Here is a 20518-nt window from a genome sequence, read left to right as displayed (position 1 = left end):
TAAGCAGATGTGCCCTGAGAGGAGCTCTCCAGTGGAGAGACTTTCATCATTATAACACAGAAAGGCAGGCATCCTATGAACAAGATCACAACCATATCTAGCCCTCGAGATCACGGACTCCCATGTCCTTATATTTTACTATAAGACTCTTTGTAATCCCAGCAAACCCCACTGCTGGTATCTCTACTGCTCCCATTTTCGGAGTTCAGATACCCTACAGTCTGGGGCCTTCCTCACTGAGCTGGGAGTCCAGTTTAAGGAAGAGTATAGACAGTCTGAAGCTCAAGATTTTTCGTTGTGCTGCAGATGGTTGAGGCATTTCTTAAGACCTGATGCTCAGTAGTGCTATGCACTGACCTGCTTGCACTAACTCTAGACTTACTGAGGCAACTGGCATGCGACAGCATGAAGTCAACCAAGAAACAACCCAATCTTCATTACAAGTCGACAGATCAATTCACTGTACTGCAAACAACCCTGTGTCTGGGTGCTTAAAGAAGTGCTGCTTGGTCAGACTGCAGAACTGCAATTCACCACCCTAAGCTGAATTTTCTATGCTGTTTAAGAGCCTCTGATTTCAGATGATACATATGACCCCCTTCTGAATAGACCCATCATTCCCTTCCATTTGTAGGAACAAGTTCTTTTTCCAAATGAAGCTCCCACATGCTGCTATTTTGTTGCTAAACCAGGTCAGACATGGCAAAGCACTGAGGCACACTGGCAATAGAGAGGATAAAAATTTATTTTTAACAAACTCTCAGTGAGCAAAGCTATGTCGAACACATTAGAGACTTGGATGCTCAGGGTTGCTTCCCTTTTGTAACTTTAGTTTAAGTAATTTTTCAGATTCACTTTTCCAGAGGTTTCTAGTTTTAGGCTATTCCTAGATCTCACAAAGAAATGCATGTGTCTAATTACAAAGCACAGACATGTAATTCTTGCTGGAAGACTAATATAACAATTGTTACCACTGGGGAAGTGTGGTTATAGAACAGAGAAGAGTTCTGAGAAGAAAAAGAACACCACCCTAGTGTGAAGTTTTGTACAGCTAGAGTGATTATCTTTATCTCACCTAGTTACTGAGATGATTAGAAAAGGAAAAAGAATTGGAAAAGAAAATGAATGTTTTAATTTCCAAATGGGAACACTGGCATCTTATACTTGACTTCGTAAGTGGATGGGCCAAAAGCAGAAAAGGCCAGCTCAGAGATGTTACACTTATCAGAGAGTCATGAGGAAAGGTGACTACTGTTTGGCAGGCTTAATTATAGAATCACACTGTTATTATCATTCTAAGTAAGTCAACTCTCAACACAGAGCAGTGTTGGCTACAGAATGAAGACAGACAAGTTATTCCATAAAAGGTATTTAAATGAGGTTTTAAAAATAGCCAGACTTTAAAAGTCTCTTGTAGAAGTAGCCTCCTACCTGTCACTTTTTCCTCTCTGATTGTGACTTGACTGTTTAATTTGTATCTGTTCCTTAATGGGAACATGTTGACATAATACCAGCAGACAACAAGCATGACTACTAATGGATGCCAGGAGGTAGGAAGCCATTCCATGAGACTAGCAACGAATGCTAAGCAAACACTTTTTCCCAGACTAATTCCTGTATTTTGGTAAATAAAGCTTCAAAATCTGTCATTTTAAACAATCTTACCTGCTTTTTAAAATTGATCGCTTAGAATACCACTTATAGCATAAGCAAGGAAACATTCCAGAAGATGAATGGCTTACTTCCACAACACAGACAGTGCACATTCATTTTACTTTCAAGACTTGTGCTGGCCTCAGGAGTTCGCATTTATTCTCAGCGTTCCCCCACTTATTCCATCTCTCTTTAATTCAGTGAATTTCAGGCATCTCTTACCTTGACAACAGTCACCAACCCATCATTGCTATTTGGATCGGTCAGGATAGTAAATTGACCCGTCGGGTCTCCCCCAGTCATCTGGTACCTCGCATTCCATGCAGGCGTGTGTGGTTGATCTTTATCTGTTACTGTTAGGTTAGCTACTATGACATCCACTCTGTTTTCTGGTACTTCACCGTAGAACTGCAAAAAGAACAAATACTTTCACCATACTGGCAGAAGCAAGGAAGAGCTGTACTTTACTCCACAGGCTGGCATCCACTTCACTTGGTGGTAGAGCGTCTCTCGTGTCACCGGATCCCTGACAACATATCTAACAAAGCTCACCTAAGGCCACCCTGAAAACTGACAGTTTCATTCCCTGATCAACACTTGCTTTGGGCTTAAGCAGAATTCCATATTTAAGGTATATATTACATTCTGCACGTGCTTAAGTCCTACCTGCCAATAAGCTATTCAGTAAGTAATAAATATTTACCATCTGTGAGCATGATGGGAAAAGTGGGGAATAGTTATAAATATGCACATCCTTCCATTAGTCCAACCCTGTACTTACAGTCATAGCAGTGAACTCTGGAGGATTGTCATTGACATCTGTCACGGTGATGACAGCAGTTGCTGTGTTTGAAAGACCATATGTTGGGTTTCCTTCCATGTCCGTAGCCTGAATTATTAATGTATACTGTTGTACTTTCTAAAACACAAAATGACATCAACATAAGTTTTAGACAAAACTAACATTACTGTAGGACAGCAGGTGTTTCCAAAATTACACGTCGCTAAGCAGTGAGCTCATCATACTGTTTATTCTAGTTAGCATCATCTGAAATGACAGAAGCAAAGTTTGTGCCATAGAAATAATGCACCAGGTTACATTCAACTCTGCTGAACCACTGTTTGACTTTTCAAATACCACTGAGATAACCACAGATTGCCTACTTCCTATTTTCAAAATCAAAAATACTTACGGCAGTTAATGCCATTATCACAGCTTTAGGGAGGTTTTTTAAACGAGGAGAAAAAAAAAAGAAACAAAAAGCAACGACAGTGTATAGTATACACTAGAACACAGTTAAGTCCTCAAAAGCATCTGAGAGGGCTGAGCCAAGGTACATTCGTTGGCCAAAACACCATAACGGACAAGGATTTGTCTCAGCCAGGCCTAAATATACAAGGGCAGTTTGCAACTTCTTGTGATTGCTATGGAAACTAACAGTGTCAGGGCAAACTGAGACCAGTGGGGGCAGTGGGAAGAAGGGGGAGGCAGCTACCCAGTGAACTACTTCCATAAATGTTAAACAGCCTGGAGAAGATGGCCGCCACCTCCTCCCTCACATGGTGTTACTTGGGCAATGTGAGCCAGGGAGACATGCTCTCCAGCAGGCCTGGATGGAGGCCAGCGTTCCCAAGCACAGCCCCCTCTCTGTGAGAAAGAACTGCCCTGCTGGGAGCTGGCCTCCAACTGGTTGGCTTCGTAACACGCCGCTGACATGGTTGTAGTTAAAAATAAGAATAAAGAAATAAAATTAGAAACTCTTGACACAGAGCTGCTCGGAAGTTGCTTTTAACTCACCCATAAGTTTCTACCATGGAATGAAAATACCGTGTATGCTTCACTGTTTTTCAGTTACAAATTTAGTTCAGAAAGAGAACTAGGTGTCATCATCATAAAGGCCATCTCTTTCAAAAAGAAAACTCGAACATAAGAAGTTGCTGCTACTTCAAAACATCAATTTCATGAATGGTTTCCCAACACAGTGAAAATCTCTCTAGCAAAATAAAAATACTTTAAAAAAAGCATAATTTGCCACTTAGTAACATAATTTCTCCCATTACTTAAAAACGGAGCTTTATGACAGATTATTTCTCATGTAAATAGCTTAGGAAATAGAATTATTGACACAGAAATGAGTAAGGACAATGACATAGATGATATCTGACTTTTTTTTTTGCCAGACATTGCTAGAAATCAGAGATGCGATGGATATGCATACCTCTATTCTGCAAATACAAGCTACTGAATAAAATGTTTTAAAACAAATGTATTCATCTTTATTTGACACTGAAGATAATTTATGCTTATGCCCTCTTTCACAAAGGATCTCCTACAAGACACTGTATATTATTGTATAAGCATCCCGTGGGTCTTTTTCAAACAAAAACAACACTAATCTTATTTATAGAGGGCCGTAATATATACATTCAATAACACACACATATGTATATGTATTCTGCTTTGGAAAAAAAAACTTGCAAAGTGACCTTCATAAGTCTTAAATAAACATTCTAAAGGTTTCTTTCATGACACCAACACAAGAAACAGCCAGAAGGGAATCAAAGAAATACTTTTAGTGCTTTCATCCAGGAAAAAATATACTTTACTTATTGTGAAGCAATAAAATCTAGAGCAGTATGAAGCAGATCTTGCAGCCAGATGACTCTGAGTTATTGAAACAGCAGGTGCTTCTGATTCATCTGGGTCTTAGTACATTGATCCCAAGCAGCAAATTTCATTAAGGAAACTCCATTATTATTACATGGAGACTCAACTTTCACACAATCTTCTTATTTAATTCCAACAGAAGAAGCGCATGGGAAATCCTCCTCAAAATGGCCCAAAAGTCAGCAGTTATGACATTTTTTCTCTTGTCTGCCCTTCTGCCACCCCTTTCCAGCACCCCCATCAACTGCTGAGAAACGAAATTCCAGGAAAATCAGCTTGCACACAACTTTTACAAACACAGTGGAAATAGGGGAGGGAGGTTGCTCTACTCATTTTACTGAGAGTTGAGAAGCAGCCAGGAGTAAGCCGTTGAGCATGTGTCAGCAGCCTGTGCAGAAACTCGGCAGCAACACATCTCAAAACGAACTGGCAGCTTCAAGAAAGAACACAGACCTCATCAGGTCAAATCTTTCCAATTCAACACAGGCCAAATAAAAAAGAGCACTTCACTGAATTAACCTCACGTGAGACAGGAATGCCTCTGTGTAAATTTAAGTATCCTGCATGACTTCTGTACCTCCAGCAGCAAGGCAGATGTTTTAATGCTAAAGTGGATTCTTCCACAGCAATAGTGGAAGAAATGAGAACAGCTGGAGCTCATAAAAAAGCATCTTCTGGGATACAAGTGAAAGATTCCTTCTCCCTTTAGCTGAGTACTTAAGCAGCTCTCCCTTACTGTGCACATTTACGTGTACAATGCTCTGTGCGTATTTAACCTAAAATACCAAGAGATCATTCAAAGTTAAAATGCTGCAACTTTCCATTAGCCCTGGAGAATTCACACAGTTGGACTACATGATCTTTCAAGGTCCTTTTCAACCGAACTATTCTATTCAGAATGCCATCAGAGGGACCACTTCTTTTTTTTTATGCCTTCAACACACTCATATAAATAATGCGTCACATAACTTAAGAGTTTAAAATTCTACCTAGTATTTAGTCAGCCCAATTAGAATTTCACAAAGGGTGACAAGACTCAGAGAAAAGAGAAGACTTCTGTAGCCCAGAAGGGGCTCATGGATGGCACCTCTGTAGTGAAGTCTGAGTACAACACAGCATTCCCCAGAGCACTGTCAGAATCCCTGCTCTATTCAGATCTGGCTTCTGAGAATCCTGGTTGTTTTAATTAAATTGACTCTCATGAAACCCAGGAAATGAAGGAAGCAAAGCAATAGCTTGGGAAGGAAACCAGTTTATCTCATATTAGTCTAATTTAATATTTGAATGCTTTAAAATTAATCATTGATATTCAACATGTGCAATAAATGTTTATAAATATGCATTTGGGTATCAGTACAGTGATCCATAGGGAAAACTGATGGCAAACGACAAGTCCTCTTCCAATGTTTGTATGAGCATCTAAGCTACAAAGACAGCTTGTTTCTCCTGAATTAAATCACAGTAAAGCTAGTCACTAAGTAATAAAACTCTGAGTTATCACCGTGTTCTAAAGTTTACCTGTCAAAGATGATCAGGGGATTTTAAAAACAAGAGCAAAGTCACCCATCATTCTTTTAACAGAATAATACTATAACATTCAGGGTTTTCCTTTCATTAACTCCAGTCTCATAAAAAACAACTTTAACAGAAGAATTATTAATAAAACTTCAAATAAATTACCCACAATATCTGCCTGTATGTTTAGCTTTTCAAAGCTTCTGATAGCCACTTTCAAACTGCCAATTGCAGTAGAATATTAACAGCCAATCAAGAGCACCCTTTTGCTCTCCATTTTATATTAGTATAAGCAAAAAGCTAAAAGCTGAACTTCACATTCAGTTAAAAAAGTATTTCAGATTCAAAATGAGGTTGTAAAAAAACCAAAACTGAGAACAAGATGTGTTCTATTATAATTTGTTCAGATTTTGTAGTTTCTTTACGAAATAACAGTCATCTCTTTTGAAGTTTAAGGTGGTTCAAAAATGTAGTCAGCCCATGTAACACATCTGACGTTAGGAGGGAAATATTTTCACCCTCAACTCACAGCTTGGAAAACCAGAGCGAAGGACTTGGCACCTTCCCTCTCCAGTGAAGGGTTCAGTGAAGAACTGTCTGGACAGAATGGCATTAGTCCAGCATGTGGCAAGTAGCTACTGACAGCTGAAATTTTTTTCTTAAGTTTTCAAATGTGTGACCAGACTTTTAAGACCTACCTTTCTCTATACAGTTTCCACAACAGACTTCTTTATTTCTTAGAGACATGTACATTTCAAATTTCATAATCAGTTGTGCCTTTCCTGGTTTATTTTAATACGCAAAGTTCAGATCAGGGCATTACTGCAAGTTATCAACAAAGCATCTAGAAGATTTAAAATATTTACCATCTATCCGTGAAAAGCTAGGAAGAAGAGGAAAGGAGAATAGAAGCTCTGCTCCTCAGCTTCCAAGATTAATAAAACACACAGCCAATTCTATTTTCCATCTACTCTTTGCTTACAAACTCAGCGAGAGAGCTGGAGCTGAGGAAAGTCTTCCATTTCAGCACCCAGGTTGAGAACCTGAAGCCCTTTCTGCATCACCTTCATTTAGAGTGTACCCATTCCTTTTAAAGTACATACAAATTGTCTGAGGTTAATTTCCACTCATGTGATCATTTTCTCTTTTTTAGCTTTGTACACTATGGGCTTAGAATAACGATCAGTGCCAATAGGATGACAAAAAGGAGTGGGAAAGGGGGTGAAGTATTTGCAGTTACTCACAAAAACAGTGCATTTTCCCAACACTCAACACAACCCAGTCTACAGAATTAAAATCTGCCGTACCTCTCTGTCAAGCCCAGCTGCTACGGTAATAATATCACCAGTCTCATTGTTGATTGTAAACATGTTGGGAGACGGACTGCTTGGTGCCTGTGACAAGATTCTGTATCTCAGCATCCCATTCTGTGCATTGGGATCATCAGCATCGATGGCAGTAACCGTCATCACATAGGTTCCTAGCAGCAGGATAAATAATTGATGTTATATAAACAGTTTACTCAGATTACCCAAGATCACTTACAAGCAATGGTCAAAGTATATATTGCTTTTGGTAAACTCCACACATTCCTCCCCTTACTTAAAACAAACTGATTAAACCCAGGATCCACCAACAGAGTAATTAAAATACATAACAGGAGATAAAAATACTTTTTGTTTATAAAACATCAGGTCTGCTTAGAACTCAAGAAGCTCCATAAACAGTGAAATCCTAAAATTCTGCCATAAATAACATTTATGTAACAACATAGTTTCCCAATGTTTAGATAAAAATATTATTAATTGGGCCAAAGAAAATACACTTCATTTTCACAATTGGTGCACATAACAATAGTGACTGAAAATGAATGTAAGTTATACTTTGGAATTCCAAAGGTTTTTGAGATGCGCGTCCTTTCCATCTCAAATGCCAAGTCAACACTGCAAGGTGAGAAAATACATTTCTTTTGCTAGCCCTTTTAAAATTTCATTTTGCACTCCTGACAATTCAAGGAAGCCATTTCAGCCATAGTGCAAATGTAAACACAAGCTGATTAGAATTTTAATGAGATGTGAACAACATTTAGAGTTTTCTCTATTCTCAATTCAAATGCAAGTGTTTGACTTCAAATCCCAGTTTTCAAGCCTCTGAGAATCAGAGCTGGAACTGAATCTGCTGGTGTGTAAGATGTCTCTTATATACCCTCAGTTGTCAAGCAAATGAACGTCAATTGCTATTATGAACAAAACTGGAAGAACTGTAACATTATAAATAGGATTTTCAAAAACAGGAACCTAAAAGTAATCTTCAATCCTTCTGTTTTAGTTCATGTACGTCACAGTTTCCCTTCTTTTACACGCTAAAAAGATTTAAAATGAGGTGAAAGACTAAGACAGTATCTGAAATTTTAGTCATTACATTTATATGACACCTCTGAAAGTGTTAGAAGGTCTGAAGATACACTCTTCATCATCTTTTCAAAATGAAAATTTAACTTCCATCCCCCACCCCTCTTCCGACTCAGAAAGCCCAAATCTTACCGGGCTTTGAACCTTCAGGGACTGTCCCATTCCAAACCTGATGCAAGAACTCAGGTCTATTATCATTCATATCAATGACATTAATCACAATGTCAATAGGATTTTCCACCTGGTTTCCATTTACATCCACTGCATGTGCTCTCAGCTACAAAGATCATCATAAAATATTAGAATTTGCAAAACACGGAGACACAAATAGACACTAACAAAGGTGACACAAAGATTCAGGCCAGACATATTTAGTTCAGTGTAGTTTGTCAGCTTCCACTGCTCCCCCATACTGATCATTTGAGTTTTCAGTTTGCTAACTGGAATCTAAACTATTTTAAGTTATATACTACTTTGATTTGTTGAAAATGCTTTTGAATCATATAGTTTTGATTAATACCAGTGCCAGCTGTCAGATGTAATTCTCTTTTTAATAATGATCATTAGAAACCAGCCTATAAAAGCATGCATATTTATATTAAAGAGATGAAAAATTTAAAAAGATAGACTTCATTAACAATTCAGAGGGAATAAATGCTGGCATTACTTTCAAAAACTCTTAGCTGATATTATGGATATTGAATAGACATGAATTCATAGAAAAAGTGTAGAGAATATATTTAAGTTACCTGATAAAGGTAACCAAGGCAAAGTCTGTGATAAATCACTGCCAGTAAACACAACAAAATGCTAGGCTAAAATTAAGCTAAAGTTTTCAAACCAAGTAACTTTGAAACTGAAACAGTTGCATTTAATGTCCCAGTTGTCAAAAGGGGCAGAGTAACTACATTTGACAGTTGAGCTTACCTAAATAATCTTAAATTGTACAGGAAAAAAAAGAAAGAAAAAAAAGGAACACGGTACTTTTTGAAAATATAAATCTATGTATCTAGGCCATAACCTGGCAATTGTTAGGCAAAAAAATACCACCCTGTTAAAGCCCATTATGTATCTACTGGCTGCAAACCTACTAGAAAAGAGCAAGCAGCCATGATTAACTCACTACTCTGGAAACGGCTCGTATATATGTAAATTCCTATGTCAGTAAATGTAAAATTGACAAATTTTCAGTAAAATCTCATAGATGCTGGAACCATTTGACCTTGCAAGAGACAGGTCCCACACACAAATGCCACGCGCTATGAGTAGTACTCAAATAGATTCCAAAAGAGCCAGACAAGGAGTGTTTTAATCAACGACATAATGGAAGGTCTCTCTAAGAGGTGAGTGAGTGTCGTAAAAATGTCATCTGTGTCTTTCATCAGCAGAGACAATTCTAGGCCAAAGTTTGGTCTCCCCTCTTCCTTCAAAGCTTTCTTTTTGACTAAAACTGGAACCAATGGTCTACTCTGTCAATTTCTTTAGAGCAAAGAATATCGTTTTCATAAGCTGGCAGACTGATTTACAATTCCATTAAAATGCTTAGATTTGCCCTGAAAATGAAAATTGGTAGGTTATTCTTCCCATCCATTTCTCAAATCACAGCTGCTGCAATTCTAATAGCAGTCTTGTCCTAATTTAAGTTGCTGAATTAAAAGTAAACTTAATATACAATAGAGGAGACTGTGATCAATGGCCTGCATTTGAAATATAAACTACAGTATCCATATTTCAATCTTTTAAAATTACTTTATATAAATACATTTAATCACTGTTTATGTCTGTTAATGCATTTAAGCTGCTTAGGCATAGTAAGAGTTAGCCTCAGTAAGTACAATAAATATAAATCTGCTACAGACTCTTCAAATCATATCTCATAGAAAACTAAATGCTGGCTGCTCAAGTCATGTTTGAAGCAGATGTTAATCTTCAATTTGATAATCTGATTTATGGTAAATTAAACTCTTACATGAAAAGAAGCAATCTGCTCCCGATCTAAAGGCTTTGTCACAGACAGCTGTCCTGAGATGGGGTTGATGATGAAGATTCCTGTTGGAGGTTGGTCAGCTCCTGGGCCAGTCACACTGTACCGTAGCGAAAGGCTTTTATCACGATCAGACCTAATCTATGTGTCAAAAAAAAGTAGTGTTCACATTAGCTACAAACAACCAAGAGATGTAACTGCTGCTGAGATGGTTAGTATAAAGACAGATGTTTTCAATCACACTCTTTCACTTGTGATGACGTTGATCAATATAATTCCAGGAACATAAAACTATCCCTGATTACTTCTTGTAATAATCATGACAGTGGATGGAAGGTCCCTGTGCTGGACTTTCAGCACTGTGCTGCAGAGTCCTGTGGAGAAGCCAGCATCCCTCTCCCTACAACATCTCTTTCCCTCCTGCCTCCTGGTACACTCCTCCTCCTGAACTCCTGCACATCTCCCAGTGGCAATCTCCTGTGTAGGTTAACTGGAGCATTCTGAACCTGCAGAGACCCTTCTTAACACGGAAGAAGTTGTCACACTACTTACCACCAGAAACAAAATCATCTTCTGCCACTACAGGAGCATGGGGACAACTTAAATAAATAAATAAATACATACATAAATAGCAATAAGCCGAAAAAACTTCAATAAAAATTTGGACTAAAAACAAAACATTATACAAATGAAGCCTCTCCAAGAATACTTTCAAGGACACTGAAATCACATTTCTATTAACTTCCTTACCCTAACTAATTCTTGAGGAAAAGGTCCTCTGGAATTTTCTGGTAGGTTGATTGGAGGGATAACCCAGTCTCTCTTCTGTCTCTTCAGATGGCTGCCGTGCTTATATTGTTGCCATGGAAATATGATGTCTTCAATTTTCTTTTGGTCCTTTTTCCCAGGTACATGATAAAATTAAGTATGTGTTAGGAGACATTATAAAATTCTTTGGCTAGAATTACATAATTGACTGAAAGGCTGTCTCTTCACTGTGTTATTTGCATTAGCAGATGAGTACGAAAATAGCCAAATGTTATTTACAACTGTATGAGAAAACTCCTTTTCTTTCCTCCTTATTCACGTCAGAGGAGAAATGAAATTATAAGTCATTTAAAACACAGTGCTACTGTGTAAACTATCCTTCACTTTCAGGAAAGCAGTTAATATTTTGCAGAATTTAATAGTATGCCTTTATGTATTTCTCATTAGCTGGAACTTCAGTCCAGGTAATGTGTTACTGTACATTAAATTTAGATCTGGGTGTGCTAAAATATAATTTAAGTTCCAAGAGAAGTTTAATACATACTGGTAAGGAATGTCTCAAATATTTATGACCCTATTAAATCCCATCGAATTAATGCTGTAATTATTTTAAACCTATGTCAGCCATGATGGATGCTGTAGATGACCCACTTTATACGTTGGGCATTAATCTCTGCTGGGTGTCAACATTCTTTTCCTATTCCCTTCTGTAGCTGCAGTCATTTTAGTCTTTGGACGCCAGCATACACATATCCATGCTAGCTTGGTTAAGGGTGGAGATCATAAGACAAAAACATTTTCAAAATCTTTTAAGAGAAAAATCTCTCTCCATCCCTTCCCTTAGTCATTAATCTAATCAAATGTGTCACAGACTAAAAACAGATGCTCAACTGAAGGCCAGATTCCACTATTCTATATTCTACTAATGTTAGGGATGCCTGAACTGCATCTGTGGAAGGAACAGGGCATGCTGTTGCATATCTAAGCATATGCCCTTTTACAGACTTTCATAGACAAAACAATACTTCCTTGTTTAAAAAAAAAAAGTGCCTTAAAAGGTTTAAAAGCAATCTGCAAATAGACAAAAAAAAAAACCCTGACACTTACAGAGCTTTGATTTCCAAAGTGTTCTCAGCACAAAAATCTTGCACAGTCACACACTCTATTTTGAAATTATGCTTAAATCTTTAATGCATATCCGTAACAGGTATATTAATCCAGGAATAAATTTTGTTCCTTATTCGTAAATTAATCAGCTTATAAAAGAAGAAACATCAAGCAGCAAGTAATAATGCAGGCTAACAGAGTAGACCTAATACTGATTCCCTAAAGTAAATATATTTTGCTATTTATATATTGCTAGGTGTGATTTCTGCTACAGTACAGTACATGATTTATCCTATGGCAGCTTCCAGCAGAGGGAGACTATCTTCCTTACCAAGAAGAGTTGGCATCATGAATAATTTACAGGCTCCAATTTGATTATGAAGGGACAAGACAAAGCCAATATTCCCTGCCAGAAATGCTTTCCTACTACTGCTGCAAAACTACAGCTCCCATCTAATAAACTTGACTGATGCATACTAGCACAGATTTGTTTATTTTGTGGTTATATTTAACTGCTTGAATAAATACCGCAATGCTTTCAAGCAATTTAAAATAAAGAAATGACCATGTCCGACTTAAATTCAGGTATAAATCGCAAACTATACAAACAAAAAGCTCAAACATAAATGAATCCTACATACTTAAACAGACATGCCTTTTCCATGCCTTAGTAAAGCTACAGAATAACAATAAAGAAGCTCTAAGGCTCCAGATTTACAATTATTCATGCAGTACTTGCCCATTAGTAAAATACCACATGGAGAGGTGCATGACAGCCAAAATCAAAGCCCTATTTTTAAGCCTGTTTCCAGAGAGACACTCATACATACAGCATTTATATTTATTGTTTTACCTTTTCTGAGGCCTCTATGAATGCCGGTTCAGGGGTTAGCTTCACCTTCATTTGCCATTCTTCCTGAGTTTCCTTGTCTTGAGCAGACACTACAAACTCTGTGGGCTCTGCTGAAAGTTGAAAGCTTCTCTCTGCATATACCACACCATCTTCACCTACTCTAAAATCTTCTGGATCACTGCTTCCAAAGTGTATTTTCCTGTTTTCATTGCAGCTTTGAAACCTCACTATAAAACACAAAATGAAGAACAAAAAATTAAAAGCAGTCAGTTTGAAAACTATGAGATATAAAATGCATTAAGAACAAATACTCGAAAACAGAAACATGTTTTGCACCTCAAGCTTCAAAAAAAAGATCCAGTCAAGTCAAAATCATAACACTCTGAGAAATACCCAGGGATCACAGACACGATTGCGCTTACAGTGCTTTCTCTGCTATTGATGGTAAATCAAAAGCCTTGAAGTCAGTTATGAGATCAACTTCCATGCCTTCCTCAATCCATGATTCAGTTGTATTATCTCTAGCACGTCACTTAAGAGCTCTGGACTTAATTTTCCTCCCTCATTCCTCATCTACAAGACAGATTCAGCAGTAAATTCTTACCTTATGGAGAAAATACACATTAAAGACTCAATATTTATCTTCTTTCTTTCTTTCCTTCTTTGTAAAGATGCTTCACGTACTGCATGCATCCACTTATAACTCTTTTTCATCTAATTCTCCCTCAGCCTTGATTCATTTCGTGCCATCTCAATTATGCTCATTGGAACAAGAACTCAGTAAAACCAATTGTGTAAGGTACTGATGGGAAATACACAAAACAGGTTGCTGCTTTCTTTACCCAGTACTTATCTTCTGGGTTACTGCAAATAACAGTAGGTAAAAAAATGGAAGTGTGATTTTAAAACCAATGATCGTTCTTTAATGTTTCCAAAGTATTGTGAAATGTTTTGATTGTATGGGCAACAGAAGTTCAAAATATCATTATGAAGGTTGTGTTGAAATGCACATACTGAAGATGAAGACAAAATGAGGCTTTATGCCTCATTTCAGATATTGGACTTTTTTATATTGTGTTAAACCATGCACAAACTATTTAGCTTCAAAACCTAAAGGTCTCTCTCAAGAAAAATCACTACTAAAAGTCATGCATCATATGCTTTCTTCTGTAACGCACTGGTTACAGGAAGGAACTGAGAAGAAGAATCCTATCTTTTCCCATTTAAACTTCAAGGACCAAGCTGATGTTCAGATGACATTCAGAATGTGTTTCTTTGCTTTACTTCACCCTTTCAATTATCTGGAATCATCCCCTTGCCCTCCCCTGACAGAAAAAAAAAGAACCTCACAAAATACTTCTTTAAAAGGGTCTATCATGCATAAAAGTGAGACAAAGTACAGCACTCCTCCGAATAAATGGTAAAACGTCAATGTTCTCAGTACTAAGCTTGCAGTACTAAGCTTGTGCTCTTTCCAGATGGTTCATGTGGCTGAAAGGCTTCCTTTGGGAAATGTCACTGTCACCCTGGGGAGAATATCAGACCCTGCACAAAGCACAGAAGCCAGGAAGAACACATCTCACTGGGTGAAGGCTGTGGCCTCATCACTAGGGCTCCTCATGTGGCTCCTTGTAGATGCTTCCTCACCCTCCGCCATGAGCAGTGGGACTACTTCAATGCAATTAAATACTCAGCCTCTAGCTAAGACCTGGAGAACATAACAGAGCCTCTGTTTTGCAGTCCTTGTTGGAGGATGAAATTCATGGGCAGAAAATGCAGTTCACAGATGCTACCCATAGCAGTGATTTCCCACTTTTCAATGCTGAGTCTCATGACTTTAGACAGCTTACCATGACTGTATGTGGAAATGCTCCAATCAACTGAGAAAATGCACAACTCAGAAACAAAGATAAAAAGCCACTAGTTAAAGCAATCATGTACAAAAATCATTACTCCAGTCCAAAGTAACTATGACTAGATGAGCTAGCAGTGTGCTTGCAGCCCAGAAGCCCAACAGTATACAGGGCTGCATCAGAAGAGGACTGGCCAGGAGGGAGAGGGAGAGAACTGTCCCTTTACTCTGCCCCTCTGAGGCCCCTTCTTGAGTATTGTGTCCAGGTCTGCACCACCAGCACAAGAAAGCTTTGGAGAGCATCCAAAGGAGGGCCATGAAGGTAATGAGAGGGCTGGGACACCTCTCTTATGAAGACAGGCTGAAGGAGTTGGCTTGTTCAGTCTGGGGAAGAGAAGGCTGCATGAAACCACACTGCAGCTTCCAATATCTAAAGGAGATTATAAGCAGAAGGGAAACACATGGGTAAATAGTGGTAGAACATGGGAGAACGGCTTTAAACTAAAAGAAGGGAGATTTAGATGAGATGTGAGGGGTAAGTTTTTCACTAAGAGGGTGGTGAGGTGCTAGAAAGGCTGTGGATGCCCTGTCCATAGAGGTGTTCAAGGCCAGGATGGATGGGGCCCTAGCAGTTGGCAGTCCTGCTTACAGAAGGGGGACTAGACCTTAATGATCCTTGAGGTCTCTTCTAACTCGAGTCCTTCTACAGTTCCATGATTTATGACCCTCAGGAACTGTATATTCTATATTGTTACATACCAAAAGAAGAGATGTCCAAGAAGAGTTTACTCACAAGTCACTACATCTCGTGTTTAAGAAGGTAACTGCATGAAGGCAGACTGAGACTAGAGAACTGAACAGCACTGCCTGCACGTGGGTTTTGAAGCAAAGACCACCAACATTCCAAGCATGCATGGAGAAAGCTTGGCTTCCTCCAATTTCAATTTCTAGTCACAAAGAAAAGTTTCAGTTACAAACAGTTCATATTAAGAGACAGAAGGTGGAAGAGGGGACAAACAAAAACAAAACAAAACAAAGAGCGTGCAATATAGCCCACAGCTCTGTGCCTCCGCTGGCCTCTAATCTCAGCTACCACTGCTCTCTCTGAACCTGCTCTTTTTAAAAGAGTGCCTTGACCAAAAAGGCAAAGACAAAGATTCACCTCTGGCTCTTCTCAAGATTAATTTCTGAAAAGTACCAAGTGCAAAAGAAAATTAATATTAATCCAAACTTTGATCATTACTAGTTTTAAAAAAGGGAAATTTAAAAGGAATATTATAGTCACTATAATCTGAAAGACTAAGATACCATGATATTTTATAAAGACTTATTTCCCAACACGCTAATGTAATACATTCCATGTTTTATACATAACAAAAGATTCAGAGAAAATCCCTTTCCTTTTACAGCATCTTGGTAAAAATTTATTAAAATCATCAGTGCTTTGTTAGAATTACTCTCCCTTTGCAAGGAACACATTAACAAATTATACTCAAGTATAACCATCCATAATTGAATTACCCTGACAGACTACAAGTTGTAGGGTAGTGACTCTACAACTGTACTGTTATCAGTCTTAAATTCGATTTAGATCCCTCTACTTCATTTTTCAACACTCAACAGGTATGAAAAAAAATGGAATTGCTGGCTGTAAGTTTGTAATTTAAGGATGGTGTTTGTTTGTTTGGTTTTTGACAAAATGCTACAGAAACTTTTTTCAATGAGAGTAACACCATTATTTACACCAATCATGACCTATCAACCACACTGAAGGGAGATCCGTTTTCCAAAAGTTCTGATATATGACTGATTGATAAATCAACCATATGGATCCCTTCTATCTTAAAGAAAGGTTAACCAGATATATTTATTTGGTTATAAATATATATGCATATAATTATATATAATTCATATTTGGTTAAGTATTTAGTCACCTCATTTGCAATAAAAATAGTAATCAAGTTTTTTCTTTCTTTTTTTTTTTTACTACTTCATTAGTCTAATTCTCCTCTGGGAAACTTTCCCTGTACAAAACAAAAAGTACTATATTAATTATTAAAAAAAAAAAGAGAGAACCTGTCACTGTTTAAAGGAACACCTACAGCTCTGTGGTATTAAAGCAAGCCCTCAAGTTAACTCTTTTGCATGGAAGCAATTAAAATATATGCTTAAATTTGTAGTGAACAAAGTCTCGAGAACTAAACATGCAAATTCATTTTAAGTGCCAGAGCTACACCACTCTTACTCCTGTCTAATGGGATGAATGATTCATGGTATCTGTTAAAACATGTCTAACCTCATGTACATTACTAGTAGTCTTTAAATTACCTAGGTTTTTACTCTCTGAGAAAGCATTCTTTATTCAGCTACTCTCGCCGGTTTGCACTCTTGTAGCAATTCCCTTCTGCTCCCTTCATCTTAGGCAAAAAAACAGCAAAATTATTTTACCCAAGGATTGAATGCCATTACTAATATCAGTTTTTTCATGAAACTATTCACATACAGTCATACAAAATTTCTGTTACTTGCTTCAATCCTGAGACAATTGTGTTGAGTTTGCCATTTGAATTTGTGTACTTCAGAAGTATCTAATCCACTTCTGGATAAGATTCGGATACATATAAATAACAACAAAAGTATTTCATTCTGATAATATACTGGAACAATGTTACTTGTTTTGGATGTTACTCTCAATGCCTAAGCATCACCATCAAGGCTAAGACTTGCTTAGAGGACATTATGAAAATTGCAATAAATTCTAAGCGCTAAGAACACGTGCCTAAGCACTACAGTTAAAGTATACATCATAAAACTGAAAAAGAAAAACCAAAACCAGGTATATTTAACTTATTCAAGATCACTGTATAGCAGATAAGTAAGGTAAGAAAGTAGCTTACATAAAAGCACCTGCCACATACCACTTCTGACAGTATGAAAAACTACACAGAAACATTCTGCTTGAAGTATCAAAGCTAGCTGCAAGCTTAACAGCTGAATATTACCTTCTCTAAGAAGACTATTTAACAGTTCCTATTTTCACAAAGAGAGAAATCAAAGAAAACTACACTAAACATATATGCATATATTTTTAATTACAATTCAATAAATTAGTCATTTATTCAGATTGGCTACTTTTGTACCTGTAAGGCGATCTATTAGTCCTACTTACAGAGTGCAGATGCTCATATTTCAGTTTATGCTTTATCACAGTGGCACGTGACATGCCCATGAGACACGCTTTACTACAATTACAGATAACCTTCAAGTTTATATAAAGTCAGAGAAGTGGATTTATTTATTTATTTTTAATAACTTGCTGGACCATTATAATTGCAAAGAACTGAACTATGTGCCAACTTGCCTCTTCCATTAATGATAGCACTTCAAAAGCGTATCTGATTTTCAGACCTTCATGAGCTTAGCTTGCAAACATTATTTTTTTCATTTTTTGAGACATGGGTGGTTTGTAGCCATCAGGAAAATGATGTGTTTTCATCTGTAAGCTGAAAAAATTAGCTACTGATTAGTTACTGATGCAAAATAAATATGGAATATAATCAAGTTATTTTAGACAGTGGCATTTTCCTAACTGAAGTATAATTGAATTTGTCATATCCCTGAGAGATACTTCAACTCAATAGCATTGTTTCTAATAGGTTCTTCCAGTCTGTTTTCTAATCCCCTTTTCCTTTGTCCTTTTACAGTCATGCACAGTAGTTCATCCTATTCTCCGTATCATCCAGAAAAATCTCAAACAGTGACTCGTTTTGAGCCTTTCTGGGGTAACCAGCCTGTGACATTTCCAAAGAAAGCCTGCCTGTCAAAAGGCAGCTGCTTACCACATTCTGAGAGCAAGCCTGCAAATTCAGTAATTGCTTTTGAAAATCTCTACTTCTATGCTGAACACTGTACTACGCTCTGCCACCTTCACCCACAGTGAACAGAAGGCTCCTTCCATGGAAGACAGGAAATAAAGCTCTGCTGCTTACTAAGGGCCAAATCTGGGCTATTTGCTTCTAACTCCTGTTTTCACTTGACTTCACAAGCTTTGCAACCTGCTGCCAAGTGGAAGCCTGGCTAGGAAACTCTTAAAAGGAAAAACAAAACAAAACAAAACAAATCTCACAGCGAAGTTTCAAAATAAATGAAACTAGAGATACATTGAAGTAATTTATCAACTTTAAACATTTCATGATCTGACTCTTAGCAGCTTAACTTTCTACATTTTCTTGTTAGATTGTTTGCTTAATCACCTGTCTATTCAGTTAGGAAAACAATAATTAAAAGGAAAAATGATTTGCAAGAGTTATGGTTTAATTCATACCGTACACTTATTTCATTAACTGCAAGCAGTTCCAGAAGAGTGATCTGTGGCAGGCATGAGGTAAAGCCTACTAATAATATATGACTTTGTTATTAATATATGGTATATGATGTATGCTGATAAATATATATAATGGTATATATATTGTATGTATAATATACGGTATTAAGATACTTGTAGTAAGTTATGTACTGCAGAAAAGCATAAAGTTGCATGAGAAGTTATACAAGATGTGGTACAATACACTGGTAAAAAATAATTTGTGCTGGTCATTGAACAAATGCTCCTTCAGAGCAATTCCCTCCCCTGCTCCATTCCCCTGGCTAATACTTCCAGACAGAAGAATATGCATATTTCCTAAAGTAATATACTTTCAAAGCAATCTGGTAGTCTACACAACGGTGGATTTCTGGAAACCCTATTTCTGCAGCACTATTTTTCATTCTTGATTTGTATAATTGCATTGTGAGGGTGTTATTAATATTATTTTTGCAAGTCTTGCATTGTAAGGTGCAAATGGGAAACGTTCAGGCACACTCAGCGCTACACCAGAGGCCTGCTTCCTCATTAACCCAACCAACTCAAACACTAGGGTCTGGTTTTGAAGTATTTTCTTTCACAGGTAGCTGTCACCAAGCTGCCCAATTCTTACATTTACAATGAAAGGCTTGCACAGTTCTTTAACAAAATGTCATCTAGTTTCCAGTTCCCATAATCCTTTGTTTACTGAACAAAGTTGTAACAGGCATGCCAGAATGAAAATAGGGATAATGTTCTTTCTATTCGATAGAAATGCCTCTGCAAGCTTTTCAGAACAGGAATACCAGACATCAGCAAAACACAGAGCCGGTATCTCAAACAGAGTCCAAATTATATCTGATTCACTGACCCTTTTCAGCTCTTGCCTCTACCACTCACTGACACAAAGATCATCTACGTTTTGACACCCCTTTTGTCCTCATTTTAGGGAAAAAAAAATAAAGCAGAAAAAGAGAATAAGCATCTCTGGGGAGGGGAAGTACTACTTCGACAACTGCTTTTGTTTTAAAGCACAAAAAGGTTTCTTTCTCTTTTCCTCCACTCTGAATTACTTAATGCAGTTTTGCCACAGACAAGCCTGTAGGGCCCCTACAGAGTTCTGCTCCAGCTTCTTCCTAAAGGATACTATCTGAAAGAGAACTCGGTAATAAATGTCATTTCTGTACTCTGGAGTATGCAGTGCACCTTTAATACTTTCCCAAGTATACCATTCTACACAGTAATAAAAAGAAGGATTAAATACTAATCTCTTATACCCATAATGCATCAACTGACTGTACCTTCTAAAATCCAATTTGGTAATTAAAAAATATCTCCTGAACAGCCAGACTGGGAGACTAAAGG

General features: G+C 37.5%; 1 protein-coding gene across 1 annotated transcript in view; it reads right to left on the bottom strand.

The window, feature by feature from the left end:
- CDH2 (cadherin 2) overlaps nt 1-20518 on the bottom strand; it is a 115879-nt gene that overhangs the window by 24307 nt on the left and 71054 nt on the right. Inside the window, exons 3-9 of the mRNA XM_065753464.1 lie at nt 12960-13186; nt 10982-11128; nt 10217-10372; nt 8380-8524; nt 7144-7316; nt 2435-2572; nt 1876-2061 (exon numbers count right to left, since the gene is read on the bottom strand). Of these exons, the coding sequence (XP_065609536.1) occupies nt 1876-2061; nt 2435-2572; nt 7144-7316; nt 8380-8524; nt 10217-10372; nt 10982-11128; nt 12960-13186 (1172 nt within the window). The remainder of the gene's footprint in view (nt 1-1875; nt 2062-2434; nt 2573-7143; nt 7317-8379; nt 8525-10216; nt 10373-10981; nt 11129-12959; nt 13187-20518) is intronic.

This window comes from Cyrtonyx montezumae, unplaced genomic scaffold, assembly GCF_038088225.1.
Source record: "Cyrtonyx montezumae isolate F1298 unplaced genomic scaffold, pur_monq_1.0 scaffold_8, whole genome shotgun sequence".
NCBI classification, from domain to species: domain Eukaryota; kingdom Metazoa; phylum Chordata; class Aves; order Galliformes; family Odontophoridae; genus Cyrtonyx; species Cyrtonyx montezumae.
This window is presented reverse-complemented; position numbering and strand designations above follow the sequence as displayed.